The 20,851-nt window shown below is 32.0% G+C and overlaps 1 protein-coding gene across 1 annotated transcript in view; it reads right to left on the bottom strand.

Annotated features, from left to right (window-relative positions):
* The window catches only part of LOC114340687 (heparan sulfate glucosamine 3-O-sulfotransferase 1), a 208,393-nt gene that overhangs the window by 15,160 nt on the left and 172,382 nt on the right, over positions 1–20,851 (bottom strand). The window contains exon 4 of the mRNA XM_050656395.1: positions 11,955–12,170. Coding sequence (XP_050512352.1) covers positions 11,955–12,170 — 216 coding nt within the window. The remainder of the gene's footprint in view (positions 1–11,954; positions 12,171–20,851) is intronic.

Genomic DNA, 20,851 nt, shown 5'->3' with positions numbered 1-20,851 from the left:
TTACGGGGCAAAATGGGAAATACTAAGGGGCAAAATGGGAATGTATTTTAGTCAAGCTGACAGAGTTCACAAAATATGAGCACCTTCGTCTTCATCCTCAACGTATGCGCAGAAATTATGAGCCCATCCATGGCAGACACTACACACTACCCATCCTTCAAATGACTGCAAATATAAGTATCCACAGCAGATGCAACCACAACCTTCATCATCTTCTGATGAGTCAGTGTCCATGTCGTTTTCTTCTTTAGTTTTCTTTTATTTTTTGTATTAGTTTCAGTTTTCGTCAGATTCTTCTTACAGAGTTTTAATGCTGTAAAATAGTGGCACTTTAGGAGAGAGGCAAGATGGATAATATCCCGTCTAGCCTCGACCGCTTTGCCCCAACAGACATCATTTCAAATAAAATTAGTAATTTTTAACTTAAAAGCTATAAAACGGTTCGCAGCACGCAATATTAAAATTCAGTAATATATCTATCATATTTGAATGAAAAACGTGATAAAACTTGCTTACTCATTTTGTAGCACTTCTATAAATATCACCAAAATTTTTAACAAAACAAAAGAAAACGGATTTTATGTCTGTAAAGAAGCACACTACGTGAATAAAAGTTTCTTTCTAATGACTGAAGTGAGTCAACCCTTGTTCGTTCGAATGGCGCTATTGCCGATATTATGGAAACTGTAAGTTATGCACACCGATGCATTTCCCGTTCTGCCCCGAGCCTCGTTTTGCCCCGGTCTCCCCTACGTTTGAGCGGGATAGAATTAAGGGACAACGGGTAGACCGAAACTCGTTTAGTACGATGTTTAAAAAGTAAGTTGTGCAAATCTGAGAATTTTTTAGGTAAAATTGTATTATTAACACATTTAAATCATTTTTAAACAAAATTCATGTAACACTTTCCACCCACACTGTAATTATGTGCATAATTTGTTTGTTTGTATTATAACTATAAGATAGCTTTTATACCTATAAGATAGCTTTTCATTTCCAATTTATAAAATTTAGTTTGATCAATTACTTAGTTAAAAAAATATGTCCGATATCCGATATATCGGATGAACAATAAGGAGTTGTGGAAAAAGTGGAAGATCATGTAACGATGCAGTTTTTGTGATAAGGCAAATAGCGGAGAAATCTGTCATGTCATAAATATAACAAACCAGCCTTTTTCTGTTTCATAGACCTAGAGAAAGCCTTTGATATAATCCAATTAAAAGATGTGATATACCTACTATATGTCAAAAATTTACCACTGGATATTATAAAACTGATAGAAAACATATATGTAAGAAATAAAATAGAAATGAAAGTCAATGGAATAATAACAGAACCAGTGGCGACGCGTGACTTTTTCTAAAGTGTTACCAAAACCAGATGCAAAAAATCTTATTTAAAAAAAAATGAAGATATGGCTAAATGTATATAGCTTCAATAATATCATTTTGTATATCACTTGAAACTCTCGAAAAAACAGTTGATGTTTCTAGATGTTGGCAAAATTTTTGATCTTTTTTGGCAATTAATGTTAACAATTCCCTGTAACTGCCTCGAATGTCAGAGCCGCCGCCCTCAAAATGACCACGAAACGCTAATTCTTGTTCAGCCAAAAAATATACGGTACATATCTATTATAAGTGAGCTAAGGATATACGAGTACCTATCTATTTTTTTAACAAACTCATTATGTTTAACAATATTTGCTTTAAATGCTTGGTTAAGAGAACTTTTGTTTCTTGTTTTGCCAAAATGAATCAAATTGGGTATACATCTTACATGTAGGTAACGGAGAAAATTCATGTCTCTTTTTTAAAACTCTAAAATTATTTAAATCGTGAACCTGGTCCACCCCTTTTTCTGTAAAAACCAGAAGACATGGCCAACAATACAGTCTATTTTTCTTGCAACCACATAACCAAGGATTTTCACTGTACCAACTAAATTTAAAATATCGAGCTAATTTTTTAAATTCCTTTTTTAAATTGTTTAAAATAGGTCTTTCATTTTCAATAATCTCATTTTATTTTTCAATCAGAATTACTTTTCAAGTAGTTGATCGATTACGCAGCGACACTCATCCATGGTGAACTGCACGCACACTTTTTATTATAGGTACTGTTAGCAAATTTAAATCTGGTAACAGCCCTACTGATATATACAGCGCGCTTACGCCCGTCGCTACTTCAAAATTTTCAGACACTTGCCGGTCCCGAGCCGCCCGAGCGACAGCGAGATAACCATTCATTGTCACCACAAATGAGACTGGTAACAGAATATAATAAAGTGCAACTGAGTCACATAAACTCGCCAATATTTTCGTGTGTCTGGCTATTTACTGAATTAGGTACCATTAATACATAATATAATAATATATTTCTATTGGTAAAAATATAGGTAAATGGAATTATTCATCGTCATAAAATACATATTTATTTGCAAGATTTTTAACTGCTACCAATGGTAACAGTGGTTACATGGACGCTTCGCCAGTGAACAGAACCCATAGAAACAAACACAGGAGTCAGGCAAGGAGATTTACTAAGCCCTCTACTGTTTAACATAATGTTGGATGCAATAATAAAACAAGTGAAGAAAAAAAGAGGGTACAAAATGGGCGATAAAGAGATAAAAATACTCTGTTACGCTGATGACACCGTGTTAGTAGCAGAGTGCGAAGATGACCTACAAAGATTACTGCACGAGTTCAACATTACTGCAAAAGAAAAGAATATGAAATTATCAGCCCAAAAAACAAAAAGCTTAGTAATTGCCAAAGAACCAATAAGATGCAATTTGGAGTTAGACAATCAAATTATACAACAAGTAGTAACTTTCAAATACCTGGGAATTAATCTATCAGCCGACAACAATATCGAAGAAGAGGTAAAAGACCAAATAATTAAACGACACAATTTGGAAAAACAAGCACCTAAGATTGGAAACAAAGGCCCGATATATGTCAGTTATTAGGCCAGTTATGACTTACACGGACGAAACAAGACCAGATACAAGCAAAACACGAAGACATCTGGAGACCAACGAAATGAAGATCTTAAGAAGGGTTGCTGGAAAATGACTAGGATAGAGTAAGAAGTGAGGAAATCAGACGAATATGTGGGGTAGACAATATAAATACCTAGATAAAGAACAGAAAAGAAGAGTGGAATGAGGATGTCTAAGTCAAGGATAGTAAGAATAGGCACGGACAAGTCACCGTTAGGCAGGAGTAGTATAGGACGCTCAAGTAAAAAATGGAATGACAAATTAGGAGCAGAATGAAAGGCACCGTTGACAAAAAACAGGCAGCACTGCCTATATAAAAGAAGAAGCAGAAGAAAAAAATATGTTAATTAACTGAACCGCGTTCTCCGCTGAACGATGCGATGCAATACATTGCGCCAATGTTTGTGAGGGGGATGACTTGACCGTTATAAATACAATGTTATAGAAGCTGTAGATATAATTTTAGAAAACTCTTTGTATAATATGGTTTTTTTTGTGTACAATTTTCTGAATTTTTCAAATTTTTCAATGAAGTCAGTTTTTTTCTAAAATTTATATTTTCGTAGGGTATTTAAAAAAACAACTTATTTCGCGCAGATCACTTGTTTAATAAATAGTGAAGCACCCACTTTTGGAACAGAACTTTTTGATATGTTGTTTATTATACATGTCTTCATGAAATTATAAAAAGTTCTATCTTGGCTGATTTTTTACGTAAGTAAAAACTCCACTATTTATATGACTTCAGTAAATTTATAGTTCCTTCTGTACCTAGTTTGTTGAATTTCAGTATGTACCTATTTGAGATATTTTGTATTTGAGATACACCGTACTCTATGTGATGTTATACAAAATTGACCATATCTTGTACTCTATCATTTGTTCCTTTATTCTAACCTATATTTCTGTTTTTTTACAGCTGCATAGTCTTTTGGATTTTCTAGTACGAGTATTAATTTTTAGCTTCAATATTCTAGAACATTAAGGTACATGTTAACTTCGCTTTGTGTATATTTATGTATTTCTTGTTATAAAATCCACATAATTAATACAGTAAAATGGAGGTAATACCGGCTTAAGCCTGTAATGGAAGGAGTAGATCCAACGCTATTAGAGATATCGTCGGAATGCAGTTAAACTTCTTTTGTATAGGAATTTTAGTTAGAAGTTTAAAATAAGTCTTACCTTTGCTTCCTTAAATGTTTATTTTATAGCTTTTAATTAAGGAAGTATTCACGAAGTTTTATAATACGAGTTTTATAATACGCTATAATTATATTCCCTAACTGAAAAAAAAATGCATTTCGTTCGCTTTTTATGAGGAGATTAAAACAGCATTTGATTGCAAAATGTTACTAAAATATTCGGAAAGAAAAAAAGAAAAGAATGAAGAAACTATTATAAATATAAAGGTTAATGGCAAAATCGATACAATCCGAAAAGTTTAAAGGACGAAAGTATCAATTTATTTAACAAAAATTCACATAGAAACAAATTAAATTTAAGGATTAAACTAATTAAATAAATTTAAACTGTTTTAAAAGAAACTCTTGAATAAATTGATTTCTTTACCACTAAAAATTTAGAACAATTAGAGTAGTGTAAAAGAACAAGAAACAAATAAATTTAAGGAACTAGAGGAATACGTTGGAGAGAAAAAAATCAAAGGAAATTTGCAAATTTTAAAAAGTCTAGGAGTGCAATTTACATTTAAAATAATTTAGAATACCGGCAATTATTGGAAGCAATACCTATTGTGAAACATAACAATACCATGAATCCTAGAAACATTCTAGATGAAAAAGTAAACATTGGAAATAGTATGATTAATTCAGGAATCAGATACTCTAATTCTCGTTCCGTCCCTCTTAGGGGATTGAACGTATTTTTGCGTTTCTTGGCCAGTAATGGAGTCCTATCCGTTTTGGAGTGTAATTTTCAGGATCACCACCGAATTGCATGAAAATTTGATTTAGGCTAGGGATGGGAAAAACCTACTGGTTATAACCTAAAACCGGTTTTTTCCTTTGCAATAATCGGTTTTTCCGGTTGTTTTTTGTCCCGGTTATAACCGGTTTTTTCTTTTTAAAGTAATAACCGGTAAAAAACCGGATAAGTGGAAAAAATACTGAATTTAGAGAAAAAATGGGAAAAAATTTTCTTGCCCGTGCATAAATGAGAAACTTTAAGCTGACTGAAACCGATTTTACAACACTGGTGACGGATTTCTATACTGATATGGACTGATATCGATTCGAATGTAGCATCGCAAACTAAAGCGCAATGTAAATGTAACTTATTTGGTATTGACTATGACTAAAAAAACTTAACACCGGTTTTTGGAATAACCGGTTTTTTTGATCGGTTATAACCGCCAGGTTAAACTGTAGGTAAAAAAAGCGGTATAACCGAAAACCGATGTTTTTGTCAACAATCGCCATCCCTAGTAAGCGAAAAGCCACACGTACGGGCGATAATTTACGGCACCGTAAGAGCAGTAGACCTGACGAAGCATTGGTTGACTAACTCCTATTTCATCTACAATTGGTTAGTTAACCAATTCCTCGTCCGGTTTACTGCTCTTACGGCGCCGTAAATTATAGCCTGTGTAGCCCTAGAGTTAGGCCAGACCGGCGATAATTTACGGCACCGTAAGAGCAGTAAAATGAAGGGGAAAAAATGGGTCCCACGGTGAGAGTAGTGGATGGCCAGACTGAGCTGTAAAATATCGCGCAGCAACATCGAACGCGCCCATCTTCGGTGTCTTGTCGCAAACGAATGGATCTGGGTCCAAAATTTTGTAGCTCATCCAGCCACAACAACGACCAAAACAGTGTATTTACATCTCGCGACACGCCGTAATTTACTTCTAGACTTTAGCTAAACGAACGGCTCCACGAGTGACAAATTGACGCTAGCAGTAGCGGCAGCACATCTGTAAAATCATGGCTCCACAACAGCTACGCATACAGCGTGCATAGCACCGCACGTGTTAATCTTACAACAAAAGGAACTTTTAGAAGTGACCATCCCTATACAAAATTTAGGTATAAACTGGTAGATTTACCCCCTGGACCTATCCGTCTGCGACATGACCTTGACGACGCCCCTTTTCCCGATCTTAAGCGACAACTTACAGCTCCTTGAAGCCACCCAGTATTATCGATGTTGGTTTCATTTATCACGCTTCATTTTACTGCTACTGCTAACGTAAATTTGTCGCTCGTGGAGCCGCTCGCTAAGGCGAGACAAGCGATAATTTACTGCGCCGTAAGAGCAGTAAAATGAAGCGCGAGAAATTTGTCCTATCCTCTGTTTACGGCTTAAATTATCGCTTGTCTGGCCTTAGCCTTAGGTTTTATGTAGTCTCCACTTCAAAGTTGCACTTGTGCCGTTGGTTGCTTTGGCTTGTAGGGTAAAAGTCATCCCTTTTTGGGAACAAGTAAACGTTTAAAATAACTCCAGAAATATATTAATTGACTCATTATAAGCAACTTTTGTTCTATATCGAAATATGAATAACGATATATATGAAATATATATAACACAAAAACTAAGTATTTTATCGAAAAAAATATTCTTATCAAAAATGTAGGTTATTTATGAAAAACCAAAAAAATCGTGTATTTACTGAAGTCTAGAGACCTAATAAAAGGAAAGTTGGAGCTCATGTAAAATACGTTCTCATTCGTCAAATTCGAAATCGAATATGTCAACGTGAAAAAACCAAAAAATCAAGTACTTTTCGGGAAAAACTCTTAAAAATCTTTTTTTTAAGTGTTTAATAACAGCTTTAATTTTATTTTTATAAAAGTTTCGAGCATCAAAACTAAGCGAGTTACGTTCAAAATAAAGTTGCCCTTTTTTTTGGTAAAAACATGGCCCTTTTGGTTTTGTTAAAAAAATCGTGAAAATCGCCCCCCTTTTAGCACCTCAAACGAAATTAATCGTTATTAAACTTAAAAAGTATTAGTGATACGAACAATCTCAAAGAGTAAAAATTATTACAAAGAGTATGATTTAGTTTTATAATAATTGGTAGTATTTGTTTTTCTGCAAGACAAACATTGGTTAAGATATGGCAGTTCAAAGTTTGCATACACTTGTGACTAGTGACTCGTTCAAGCCCTTTTAACTACTACGCTTTCTAAAATAAGCACTTTTAAACGGTGAATACAGGAACTAGGAACCGTTATAAAAAATATAAAAATATAAAGCTGTTTTTAAATAAGTTGAAAAAGTTTTAATGAGTTTTTCTTGAAAAGAGCTTAATTTTTTGGGTATTTTACGTTGAAATATTCGATTTGGAATTTCACGAACAATAACATATTTTTCGTGAGCTTCCACTTGGTTTTACTAGGTCTATAGATTTCATGAATCCATTATTTTTTTGTTTTTTTATAAGCTACAGTTTTGATAGGAATATTTTTTCGATAAATACATACTTTTTGAGTTATTTGCAAAAACCCGCCTAGAAACGTGTTTTTTGTTGAAATATAAACATTTTTACTAGCAAATAAGTCGAAAAGTATTGCCTTAATGAGAAAACTCTATAGGACAGAAGTTGCTTAGAATTAATCAGTTTATTCGTCTCTGGACTTACTTTAATCATATATTTTTTCACTCAAAAGAGATGGTGACTTTCGCCCCACAAGCAAAAGTAACCGACGGCACAAGTTCAACTTTGAAGTGGAGGGTAAGTAGAATCCAAATATTCATACAATTCGGTGGTGGCCCTGAATTTACTGGGCTATAAAATCGTAAATCGTTGAGTTGTATTTGTAAAGTGGCTGGTTAATATTTAACTTCGTCATATTTTTGACTGACGGCAATAAAACAACAAATCAGTAAGATTTAACATTTTTTAAAGTTACCATATATAGGGTAACTCTTAAAATGTGCTGTTGTATTTTGAATAAAATTAGGTAATTTCGTGGTAAAATGGTCTTAAAAATAAAAATTGGTAGAAAATATGGTATCTGTCAAATCGTAGATCCACCAAAATATCCGTAGATGTGCCACCATGAATTCAGTTAAAATCGATGTTGTTAAGAAATCACATCAACAACTGCCGGCGACCGAAATTTCCTTCGGGGATTCATCTTTCATTCCGCTTTTGGTTAGGCTCGTTCCGAAAGACAGTTCTAGGAAACCGCTCAAACCGCTACTTAACCAATAGCTCCCAGTGATACATCATTATTTGTTATCACAAAATTCGTTATTTTTAAAACAACGGGAACGTTTTTTAAAGTAAGGGTTTTATGTTAATTTACTTGTGAATAGCTCATTACCCTTTCGTTGTTTCTGAAGGAAGTAATTATTGCTTTACTCCAGGGAAATAAGGCAAAAATATACCATGTTCGGGACACTTGAGCAGCCAGGTTGCAAATAGGTTTTTTGGGTACTATATACCTAATACATTATACATACAAAAATGCCCGTCACCGTTCGGACGAGAAATTTAGTTATTAACAAATAAGTGTCAAAAATGGCAGTTTTTTCGTTTAAATCGCTGCGGGTAAAAACAGGGTAATTACTGATCTTATTTATACTGTTATTCTTTTAGTAGATGAGCCAAGGTTTAAAATGGCAGTTTTTGATATTGGGTTATATCATTTGTTGCTTCAGAAATTGCAAAATAAAACTAAAATTTCGAAAATAAAAAAATTGCTATAACTTTTGTGAAAATGACCTTAAGACTTTCATATTGCACTAAAAGTTGAGACAAACAGTCCATATAATGTACAAAAAAATTTAAGACGATTCGTTAATTAGTTTAAATTTTATTAAATTTGTTTATCCCAAAGAGCTTTTCTTCGCAATATTATTGTTCAGAAAATAGTCATGTACCTAATAGCAATTCTGTGAAAACCACATGAAAGAAGAAAAGTCATGATTTCAAAGTATTTTAAGAAAATCATTAAAAAGTCATTTTTATCATTCCGAAAACATTTTACTAAAGTAGGGTCATTTTTAGTTTATAAGCAATTTGAATAACTTTGTTAATATTTACTGTAGATTAAAACTGCTTTGGGATTTAAAAAGCTAGTATTTTTATACGAATTTTCAAAAAAACACTTTTTGACTAGGTTAATTACAGTCAGAGTTAGCCACTTTTTTTATTTAATTGACAGCTACTTTGTTTATAACAATTAAGCAACCCAACTAGCGCCATTTCGAAGCTGAAGGTATATAGTTTGTGTGTAAAAGTTTGAGTAAACATTAAGCTTCAACAGAGTTGTTAATAAAGCTTTAAAAATAACGTTCTAACGAAATCGATTTGTGGTCGGAGGAAATGAATTATTAAAATCCGTGCACTCAAAAAATGAAACTGATTCTTCAAACATATGCTGCAATTAATATCTCCAGAGCTACTTGATGGATTTTGATCATAATTTTTTTAAATTGTATGTACCTACTCGTAGTCTTGTAGAGTACGTTATGTACGTTATGTACGTAAATCCCCACCTAACATTTCAAAATGTTAGGGGAGTTCCCCTTATCACTCAGGGATATGAAAAATAGATTACGACCGATTCTAAGACCTATTGAATATACATGTATAATTTTATAAAAATCGGTCAAGCGGTCTCGGAGGAGTATGACAACTAACACTGTGACAGGAGAATTTTATAAATGTAAATATATAGATGGGTATTATCAAATAGGGGTTGGTGATGGAAAAGTGTAAATTAAGGGTTGTATGTATTTTTTAATCCTAAATCATATAAAATTAAGATAGACAATTGTGTCCAAAAAAATAAAAAAAAATGTCAGGGGGCAACCCCCCTTATAACTTATGGATATGAAAAACAGATTAAAACCTATTCTCAGTCCCATAGGATACACTTGTAAAATTTCATAAAAATCGGCCAAGCCGTTTCGGAGTAGTATGGTAACTAACACTGTCACAGGAGAATTTTATGTATATTGAAGTAACTGTGAATTAAATAATAAAAGTGGTTAACTTTGACCGTAATTAACATAGGCGAAAAGTTTTTTTTTGAAAATTTGTGTAAAAATACCAGCTTTTGAAATTCCAAGGTAAATTTACTCTACAGTAAATATTAACAAAGCTATTCAAATTGTTTAAAACCAGACCATTTTTTCTTTAATGTGGTTTTCACAGAAGTTCTATATAATTATTATTTTCTGAACAATAACATTACAAAAAAAAGCTCTTTGGGATAAACAAATTGAATAAAATTTAAACTAATTGACTAATCGTCTTATAATTTTTTGTGCAGTATATCGACTCTTTAACTCAACTTTTTGTGAAATATAAAAGTCATAAGGTCACTTTCGCGAAAGTTAACAAATTTTTTATTTTCGAAATTTTAGTTTTATTTTTCAATTTTCGAAGCAACAAATGATCGGACCAAAATTAAAAAAGTGCCGCTTTAAACATTGGCTCATCTACTAAAAGAAGAATACTATAAATAAGATATTTAATTATCCTATTTTTACCTGTAGCGATTTAAACAAAAAAACTGCAATTTTTGACCCTTATTTGTTAATAACTAAAATTCTCATCCGAACTGTGATGGACATTTTTGTATGTATAATATATTAGGTATATAGTACCGAAAAAAACCCATTTGCAACCTGGCTACTCAAGTGTCCCGACAAAAACCTTATTTCCCTGGAGTATTTTGACTCTTTAGGAATACGTAGTTTCCCTGTTAGTGTAACAAAATATTTATAATTAAATCATGAACATCAAGTTTGTGTAAGTATTTTGTCAATAATATGAACGTATTCTTTAAATTCTATTTGTATCAATGCAGGATGTAAAACAGTATGCGGTATTACGCAGTGATTGAGCACGCTAATAACCGGCAAAATAACGCAAAAGATGGAAAACCTAATACATTGTGAGGTAAAATGAGATGCAACTAGTAGATGTGGAAATTATCGATATAAACGTATAAATTAGTTTCCCACCTTTAGTAGTTAATACAGGAACATCTTAAAAAAATCAACAGTGAAATTTGTACACCCCATAAAGGTTTTATGGGGTTTTGTTCCCCTAAACCCCCCTCCCCAAGCTTTTGTGTACGTTTCAGTTAAATTATTATTGTGGTACCATTAGTTAAACACAGTATTTTTAAAACTCTTTTGGCTCTTAGTATTTTTTTATAAGCCAGTTTTTATCGAGATGCGGATTATTTTTTAATATGTTTACATAACAATTTTAGGGGGGGTTTGGTTCCTTTAAACCCCCCAAATATTTGTGTACGTTCCCATTAAACTATTCTTGTGGTACGATTGGTTAAACACAGTGTTTTTAAAATTTTTTGCCTCTAGTATTTTTTCGATAAGACACCCTTTATCGAGATGTGGCTTCTTTATTGATATGGTTCAAAATGTACCCAAAAATGTGAATTATAAATAAATTCTCATATTATTACCAGGTCTCTATAATCGTACTTAACCATAATAAAATATATACAAATAATATGTGGTGGATTTGACAAATATTCAAAATATCTCGCTAAAAACTGGTTTTTCGGGAAAGTACCAAGAGGCAAAAAAGTTTTAGAAACACTGTGTTTAACTGGTAGTACTATTATAATAATAATTTAATGGGAACCTACACAAAAGTTTAGGGGGGTTTAAGGGACCAAAACCCCCATAAAATTTTTATGGAGTGCACAAATTTCACTATAATTTTTTTAAGATGTTCCTGCCATAAGAATGCCACATGTCTATTTTCAATAAAAAATCTATAATAGTTTTCGAAATATTGGAAAAAATTGATTTTCATTTTGTAACTTCAAAGGGCTGCAACTTTTTTTATGTGCATATTTGTACTAAGGTAATTTAGGTTCAATCAACCCATATTTGACCCCAAAATCTGCGGTATAATTTGTGACCGATCTTTTCGGGACACCGTCTATAACTAGATAAACAATATTTATCAATATAAAAACAATAAGACTTACCTCTGGTGTAACAAAATAGCTTGGACTCTTCTCGATAGTAATTTGTCCAGGATAAGAATGAGGCATCTGCATTCGGTACCATTCCAGACCTTTGAAGTAGTTTTCATCCCTGTCAAAGAAATGTATTTCTCCCGCTGCTTTTTGGATCATAGGGTGAAGGTAGAGCATTTCTAGAAGTGCCCTTGTGCCACATTTTCGTACACCCATGATAATCGCCTATAATTATAAATAATTTTTTAGACTAACAGAAACAGGTATTACAGATTACTTAATATGCAACATGTTAAAGAGGAAAAAAATGCATGATTATCTCAATATAGACAACATACTATGAAGTACTACAAAAGGCTACTGGTAATGTAAATTCGACAAAGTACTAAAATTTAATTATTTTGGCTAGTCTTGATGAAGCAGAAACTCAAATCTGCATCTCATCCTACATATTATGGATCCATACGGATTGCCAATACAGATTGGCTAAATGGAATTTTCAGTGTAGGTGCAGTTTTTGACGTTTTCTCTTATAGATCATCTTGTGAAAATTGACGATGAAGAGTTGCCATATAGATTGGTGAAACGAGTTGATGAATTTCGCTTATCGTCCAGGATCCCAAACCGGTTTTCATCATTTATTTCCAACAAGCTAATTTTTCGTGAATAGCTTTATTTTGACGAGAAGCCCAACTTTTGTTCTTACAACAATTTTTGTGTGTGATAGCTAATAGGGGTAGCAGGAGTGTAATATGTTGATTTGACGATTCTCAAAAATTTATTACTAACTGGGATTTTTTTGTTAATTCTCAAGATAATTGACTCAATTAGCCAAAAAATATGTGTCATATAAAATGCAAGGTCTTGCCAAAGAGTCACCCCTGTCCAATATCATTAACGAGGTCATAAAAAATAAATACTAACCACCTGATTTTTTTTCTGTTGGTTAGTTAATATTTATACAGTGAGCACGTAAAGGTTGGAATAAATTCATTTTCTCAAGAGCGGACGATTTTGGAAAAAAATCCCGAAACAGGTCAATTTTTATTTTTAAATTACGACTTTTTGGCATATATATCATACTAGTGGCGTCACCCGTCTGATGCGTGATGACGTCATCGATGATTTTTTTAAATGAGAATAGGGGTGGTATGATAGCTCATTTGAAAGGTAATTCAATTCTTTATTCAGTAATATAAACATTAACATAATTATTTATACAGGGTGCCTAAAAAAATTTTTTTTTGAATTAAATTTATTGACATAAAAAGAAGAATGTGTGTAATTTATTTAATTCAAAATACATTTTACTGCTATCAGAAAACAGAAAAAAATGTTTTTTGGCAAATAAATGTTGTTTTTTGCTTAAATTCAATAGGTATTAAAGCAGCCACCCACCAGCCTCGTGACAATTTGAACATTTAATTTAAGCCAATATCAATGATTATTTTTCAAATATTCATTTTTTCTGTTTTCTGAGAGCAGTAAAATGTATTTGTTAAAATGTCCAAAAAAAATTTTTTGGACACCCTGTGTAAATAATTATGTTAATGTTTATATTACTGAATAGAGAATTGAATTACCTTTCAAATGAGCTATCACACGACCACTATTCTCATTTAAAAAAATCATCGATGACGTCATCACGCCCAGATGGCTGACGTCACTAGTATGATATATATGCCAAAAAGTCGTAATTTAAAAATAAAAATTGACCTGTTTCGGGATTTTTTTCCAAAATCGTCCATTCTCGAGAAAATGAATTTATTCCAACCTTTACGTGCTCACTGTATAATTTAACACCCACATTGTCCTACAAATTGCGTGGTCATCCTGGTTATCCTGGTCCTACGTTCAAAGGTTGTAAAATAGTAAAAATACCAGATGTAAAAATAATTACTATCAAGCTGAATCTTCCTGAATAACTTCTTTTTCGTTTGTGGTTGATAACAGGAATAACAGAGAAATGTTAATTTGACGAATCTCAAAAATTTACTACTAACTGTTTTTTTTTTGTTAATTGTCAAGATAATTATCTCAATTAGCCAAAAAATTAGTGTCCTACACAAAGCAAACTTTTATCAAAGAATTTCCCCTTTTCAACATGTATCATGAACTAGGTCATGAAAAATATTTACTAATCACTTGATTTTTTTTTTCTGTTTGTTAGTTAACATTTATATAATTTAACAACCACGTTCTCCTACAAATTGCATGGTCCGTTATTCCGATCCTCCAATTAAATGCATATTTCAAATTCACAAAAATAAAACTCATCAATTTTCTGCTATTAGAGCTGAGTTACACTGATTTTGTCCATTTTCTGCACCACTCGCTACATATTTCGAACTAAGCTTTTAGTCAACTGCAGCCCAGAATAACTCAATGCCCAGACACAATTTTGTTAACATAATGTGTTCCAGCGTAAGTGAAAAGTATAAGTTACTTATATAAGTTCTCGATTTCGCCTAGAGAGCAAGTAGAACACTACTTGCATGCCTATTTTCATGGCTATTTTTAGACGAAGAGCTAGAGCCGAAAAATCATCGTCATAAGTAATATGGAGTTTTTCCTGTGAAATGTGTCCATTGTATATTGACAATTATGACCATTTCAGGCTGACACCTCAGTGGATACAGGAAGTAGCAATAAGGGAGCAAAGTTAGTGCAGTCATTAAAGGTTTTCACCTATTTTTTTAAACCTCCATCGATTTGCATGAAAATTGGTGACTAGTTAGAGCATACCTCGAGAAATAAAACTGATTTAGTGCCAACCTGCACTATTACCCTGGTGGTGAATACCACCCCTTCCCGCGGGTGAAAACAATTTTATTAAAAATAACCTCACAAATCGATAGAGGGACAAATTTTAAGTAAAATTTGTTATATCATGTTATTAAAATAAATCAATACTTTTTGAGTTATTAAAGATCAAAGATTTGTCTGTTTAAGAACATATGCGTGAAGTTACGGATGATAAAAAGAACATATTAATTAATTGTAAGTTAGTAAAATATTATTTTTATATTATTTCGATATTTAATTGAATTTTTTCTATCAATATAAACTGAATATGTCCAGAAACTGGGGGTGTAAAATAATGGGTACATTTGACATACTCGAATACACTTTTGCTAAATTTATAATATAGAAATAATATAAAAATAATATTTTAATAACATACAATTAATAAATATGTTCTTTTTGTCATCCGTAACTTCACGCATGTGCTCTTAACCTTCGGATGACCAAGCGGGGGAAATTGTGACCCCAGCGTATGTTTTTCTTTAATAAATTCAAAAGTATTTTCAATTTTTAACTCATTATTTTTTTATTTGACTTTAATATCATTCTAGATATCCTCGTATTTTAAAATAAAAAAACTTCCCTATATTTTACGAATAAAAAATATATCCTGAAGTTGATAGTTTAGTAAAATACCGTCTATTATGTGTAATTCCAAGTAGTTTTACGCTAATGACGTCGAATTTGCAAAGTAACAAGACACTTACTCAACATACACACTACACATGACACTAATACTCATGTTGTGACTGGCTGAATGACATAAAGTCCATGCCAAAGAAAAAATTAAAAAAAAAACTTAATTTTTTGTTAATTGTCATTTTTGACATTTTTGACCTGGGGTCATTTTTCCCCCTTTGGTCATCCGTGTAACAAAAAAAGGTTGGTCATCGGAACGTTAAACAGAACAAATCTTTGATCTTTAATAACTCAAAAAGTATTGATTTATTTTAATAACATTATATAACAAATTTTACTTATAATTTGTCCCTCTATCGATTTGTGGGGTTATTTTTAATAAAACAGTTTTCACTCCCGAGAAGGGGTGGTATCCACCCCCCAGGGTAAAAGTGCAAGTTGGCACAAAATCATTTTTATTTCTTGGGGTATGCTCTAACTTGTCACCAATTTTCATGCAAATCGATGAAGGTTTAACAAAATAGGAGGTGAAAACCTTTAAGAACTACACTTACTTTCCCCTTTCATCCCTTATTGCTACTTCCTCTATCCACTGAGGTGTCAGCCTGAAAGGGGTCATAATTATCAATATACAATAGACACATTTCACATGCCAAACTTCATATTACTTATGACGATGATTTTTCGGCTCTAGCTCTTAGACTATTACTACGGTTGTCTGGATCGACTAACAATTAACATTAGGGGCGCGATTACGTCACGAGTATACTGTAATTTGAATCGTAATATCATTAATCGGTATTTTTATGTCTTTGATGTATGGAAATTAGTCAAGATACTCGTAGTTAAGAAGTAAAGATGTTTAGTGGATTTATAATACCTAATTATGGAAAACTGTTGATATTTATTCAATGGTTTATGCAATCTTTACGGAAATCTAGGACTTCAATCTCCATTCTACACTGAAAATTGGTCGCTGAATTTCCAATAATACTGGATTAACTATTGAATACATACCATCCTTAGATGTCAGCTAGGAGTATGTGAATTAAAGTTATTGGTATATAATATATTGTAAGATATTAAATAATAGGTAATAAATTTGGCCACACTACAGCCTGTACCTGGCATTCTAAAATGTCATCAACATTATTATTACGTTAATACATAATGAAATTTTAACGTTGTTCTGAAGCTATTTCCTTGTGGCATTTTTATAATTAACTATTTAGATGGGAAATAAGCCACAATTAAATTAAAAAAAAATTTATTAACGTTTCGTCGCCCAAATCGGGTGTCGTTGTCAAAATACAAATTACTACTAGATTAAACAAAAATGTTGTTGCTTAGTAAAAAATTCTTCTAATAATTTATTTAATCTGACTCATCTATATCGGCAATTCAGACATATACATTTTAAAGTAGAAGACTTTAAAATGATATTGCCAATATTTATGAGTTGCATTCCTGGGACGACTTTACTGAAATATAGTTCATTCGATTACATGAAATCAACCCCAACCCAAGAATATCCGTGGCATAAATATCATAGCATGTGATCTGTCTTTAAAAAGACAACCAAATGCAACGGTGACAAAAAATTCTCGGTAAAATTCACGCGTTAGAGATTCCATAGTAAATCACGAGGGAAAACCAGAAAAAAACCTCGTGATACTATCCCGACATCTTAAGTATTTGGTCTTACATTTAGTTACAAATTCTGACTTTAATATATATGGTGTTTAACGTTTTTTTTTATATTTGAAATTTTAACGTTTTAACCTACCTTATAAATATACATTCTTATTTAAGCTCCTACAATAGGTACGATGTACAACCACATACCATAAATAACTTCATAATTAATTCAAAATATGTTTTTACAGGAAACAACACCAAAATTACAAATACAAGATAAAGTAAACTAGGATAGGTATACAGGGTGTTTCATTAATAATTGTCCATATAGTAACTGGAGAAACCTAAGCACAAAATACGAAGATTTAACCTAAAACACTTAAACAAAATGTGGTTCCTTACTGAGTTATAGGGTGTTTTATCTAAAAATTTAAAAATTATTCTTGCTCAGCATTTTAAAACTGTTCTACGTATCCTTTTCATACTTGGCAGAAAGTGCGACTACTTTACAACCTACTAAATTATGATAAACAAACGTTTCTATCTACTACCAGAGGCGTACGACAGGGGATAGTGAATGGTTGACCCTTCTCAAATTCTACGCCACTGGAGGAATTACTATTTTAGTGCTATTTTTAGATTATCCAATACTTTCTACGTAAACAATACACTCTTCATTGGTAACGATAAAGTTATTAGTTTTCGAGATATTTTAAGTTAAATATGAAACGGCACAGTTATTTTGATTAATTTATGATATGATTCATATGATTACAATTTAAAAAATATTTGTACCCAGTATTTTAAATCTATTTGGCGTATCCTTATCATACTTGTCAAAAAGTGTAGGCACTGTACATCCTACTAAATTAAGATAGATAAACGTTTGTAGCTACTACCAGAGGCGTACGACAGGGGATAGTGCCTGGTTGACCCTTCCCAAATTCTACGCAACTGACGAAATTGCTATTTTAGTGTAATTTTTTGATTTTCCAATACTTTTTATGTAAATAATATACTCTTCATTCGTAACGATAAAATGATTAGTTTTCGAGATATTTGAAATTAAAAATGAAGCGACACAACACATTAATCAAAATAACCGTGTCGTTTCATTTTTAACTTCAAATATCTCGAAAACTAATGACTTTATCGTTACAAATGAAGAGTATATTATTTTCATAGAAAGTATTGGAGAATCCAGAAATTGAACTAATATAGCAATTTCGCCAGTGGCGTAGAATTTGGAAAGGGCCAACCATCCACTTTCCACCGTCGTACGGCTCTGGTAATAGCCAGAAACGTTTGTTTAATGTAATTTAGTAGCTTGTACAGTATCTATACTTTCTGCTAAGTATGAAAAGGATACGTCGTATAGTTTTAAAATGCTGAGCAAAAATGGGTTTTAAATTTTTACATAAAACACCCTGTAACTCAGTAAGGAACCACATTTTATTTAAGTGTTTTAGGTTAAATCTTCGTATTTTGTGCTAAGGTTTTAACAGTTACTATATGGACAATTATTAATGAAACACCCTGTATAATATAAGATAAATAATAAAACAAATAATACACATACATACACAATAATTCACATTCAATTATTAGTCCATTCTTTCACGGTTTTTGCTCTAAATTTTAAAGAACCGCTTGGCTTGACATGAAATTTGGCATACATATAGCTTACATGTCAAAGAAAAAAAGTGATATTGTGCCGATGTGTGCTTTTGCCCTGGGGGTGACTTTCACCCCCTCTTGAGGGTGAAAAAATATATGTCCAAAATAAGTCAGGAAATGGGTAAACTGACTAACTTTAAGTAACTTTTGTTCTATAGAACTTTTTCGCCAAGTCAACACTTTTCGAGTTATTTGCGAGTGAATATGTTCATTTTTCAACAAAATAACCACATTTTTAGACGGTTTTTCGCAAATAACTCAAAAAGTAAGTATTTTTTCGAAAAAAAGTTCTTAACAAAAATATAGCTTATAAAAAAGTAAAAAAAAATGGTTTACGCGTTAGGTCTCTGGATCACGTAGAACCAGAGTAATAGCCAATGAAAAATAGATTCATATTCACCAAATTTAAAATAGAATATTTCGACGTGAAATATCCAAAAAATTAAGCACTTTTTGGGGAAACCCATTATAACTTTTTTAAAGTCTTTAAAAAAGCTTTATTTCTGTTTTTACAAAAAGTTTCTAGCATTAAATTTAAGCAAGTTACGCTCAAAATAGAGTTGGTCCCTTTTGTTTTTGCAAAAAAAAATCGGGAAGACCACCCCCTAATTAGCAACTAAATGAAATTAATCGTTATCGCTCCACAAATTATTTTACTTATGTTGTGTTTATATGATCTGTAAGTTTCATCGATTCAAAGTGCTTATTTTTGAAAAAATTTGGTTTCAAAGTAAAATTTTTAAAAATTTAAATTTTGAAAAATTTTTTTTTTCAAAATAACTTAAAAATTGTTAGAGATACCAAAAATCTGGAAAAACAAAAAAAGTCAGATTTGCTTTTCTGAATATCATGTATGCTTTTGTTTTTCTGTTAGACAAAAATTGATTAAGATTTGGTGTTTCTAAATTTGCATACATTCGTTATCAGTGACTCGTTCAACCCCTTTTAACTACAGCCCTTTCAATAATAAGGACTTTGAACCGATGAAACTTACAGATCATATAAACAATATATACACGAGTCAAGAAACTTGTGAAGTCGTAACGATTAAGTTCATTTAAGATACTAATTAGGGGGTGATTTTCTCGATTTTTTTACCAAAACCAAAAGGGACTAACTTTATTTTGAGCGTAGCTTGTTTAATTTTGATGCTAGAAATTTTTTTATAAAACAAAAATGAAGCTTTTTTAAACACTTTAAATGAGTTGTAATGTGTTTTCCCCGAAATGTGCTTCATTTTTGTTTATTTCACGGTAAAGTATTCCATTCGAAATTTGACGAATATGAACCTCTTTTTCATTAGCTATAACTCTGCTTCTACTAGGTGTAGATACGTGATATATACACCACTTTTTTAAATTTTTTACAGGCTATATTTTTGCTAAAAATGTTTTTTCAACAAAATACTTACTATTTGAGTTATTTGCGAAAAACTGTCTAAAAGCGTGCTTATTTTGTTGAAAAAATTAACATATTCACTGCCAAATAACCCGAAAAGTATTGACCTAGTGAAAAAACTCTATAGAACAAAAGTTACTTAAAATTAGTCAGTTCATCCATTTCCGGACTTATTTTGGACTTATATTTTTTCACTTTCAAGAGGGGGTGAAAGTCACCCCCAGGGCAAAAGCACATATCGGCACAATATCACTTTTTTTCTTTGACTTGTTAGCTATGTGTATGCCAAATTTCATGTCAATCCAAGCGGTTCTTTAAAATTTAGAGATTTTGCAATATTTTACCATTAAAGAACGGACTATATCGAAAATCATTTAGAAATATGGACTTGTGTATAATGTGACGTAAAGTCAAAAATTTAAGTCGCCCCACCACCGTCAGACAAGACAACCGTAGTAAAAGTCTAAAAACCGTGCTAGGGATGGCAGTTGTTGACAAAACACCGGTTTTCTGTTAAACCGTTTTTTTTAATTTACGGTTTAACCTGGTGGTTCTAACCGGCCAAAAAAACCGGTTTTTCTAAAAACCGATTTTAGGTTTTTTGAATCAATATTCAATACCCAACAAGTTACGTTACATTTACATTGCACTTTAGCTTGTGATACTCCATAATGCCTATTTTCAATACAAAATCTCACAGTTATCGATATATTGGAAAAAATCAATTTTCATTTGGTAACTTCAAAGAG

This window comes from Diabrotica virgifera, chromosome 7, assembly GCF_917563875.1.
Source record: "Diabrotica virgifera virgifera chromosome 7, PGI_DIABVI_V3a".
Classification (NCBI taxonomy): domain Eukaryota; kingdom Metazoa; phylum Arthropoda; class Insecta; order Coleoptera; family Chrysomelidae; genus Diabrotica; species Diabrotica virgifera.
The sequence above is the reverse complement of the archived record's forward strand: the minus strand, read 5'-3'. Positions and strand labels throughout refer to the sequence as shown.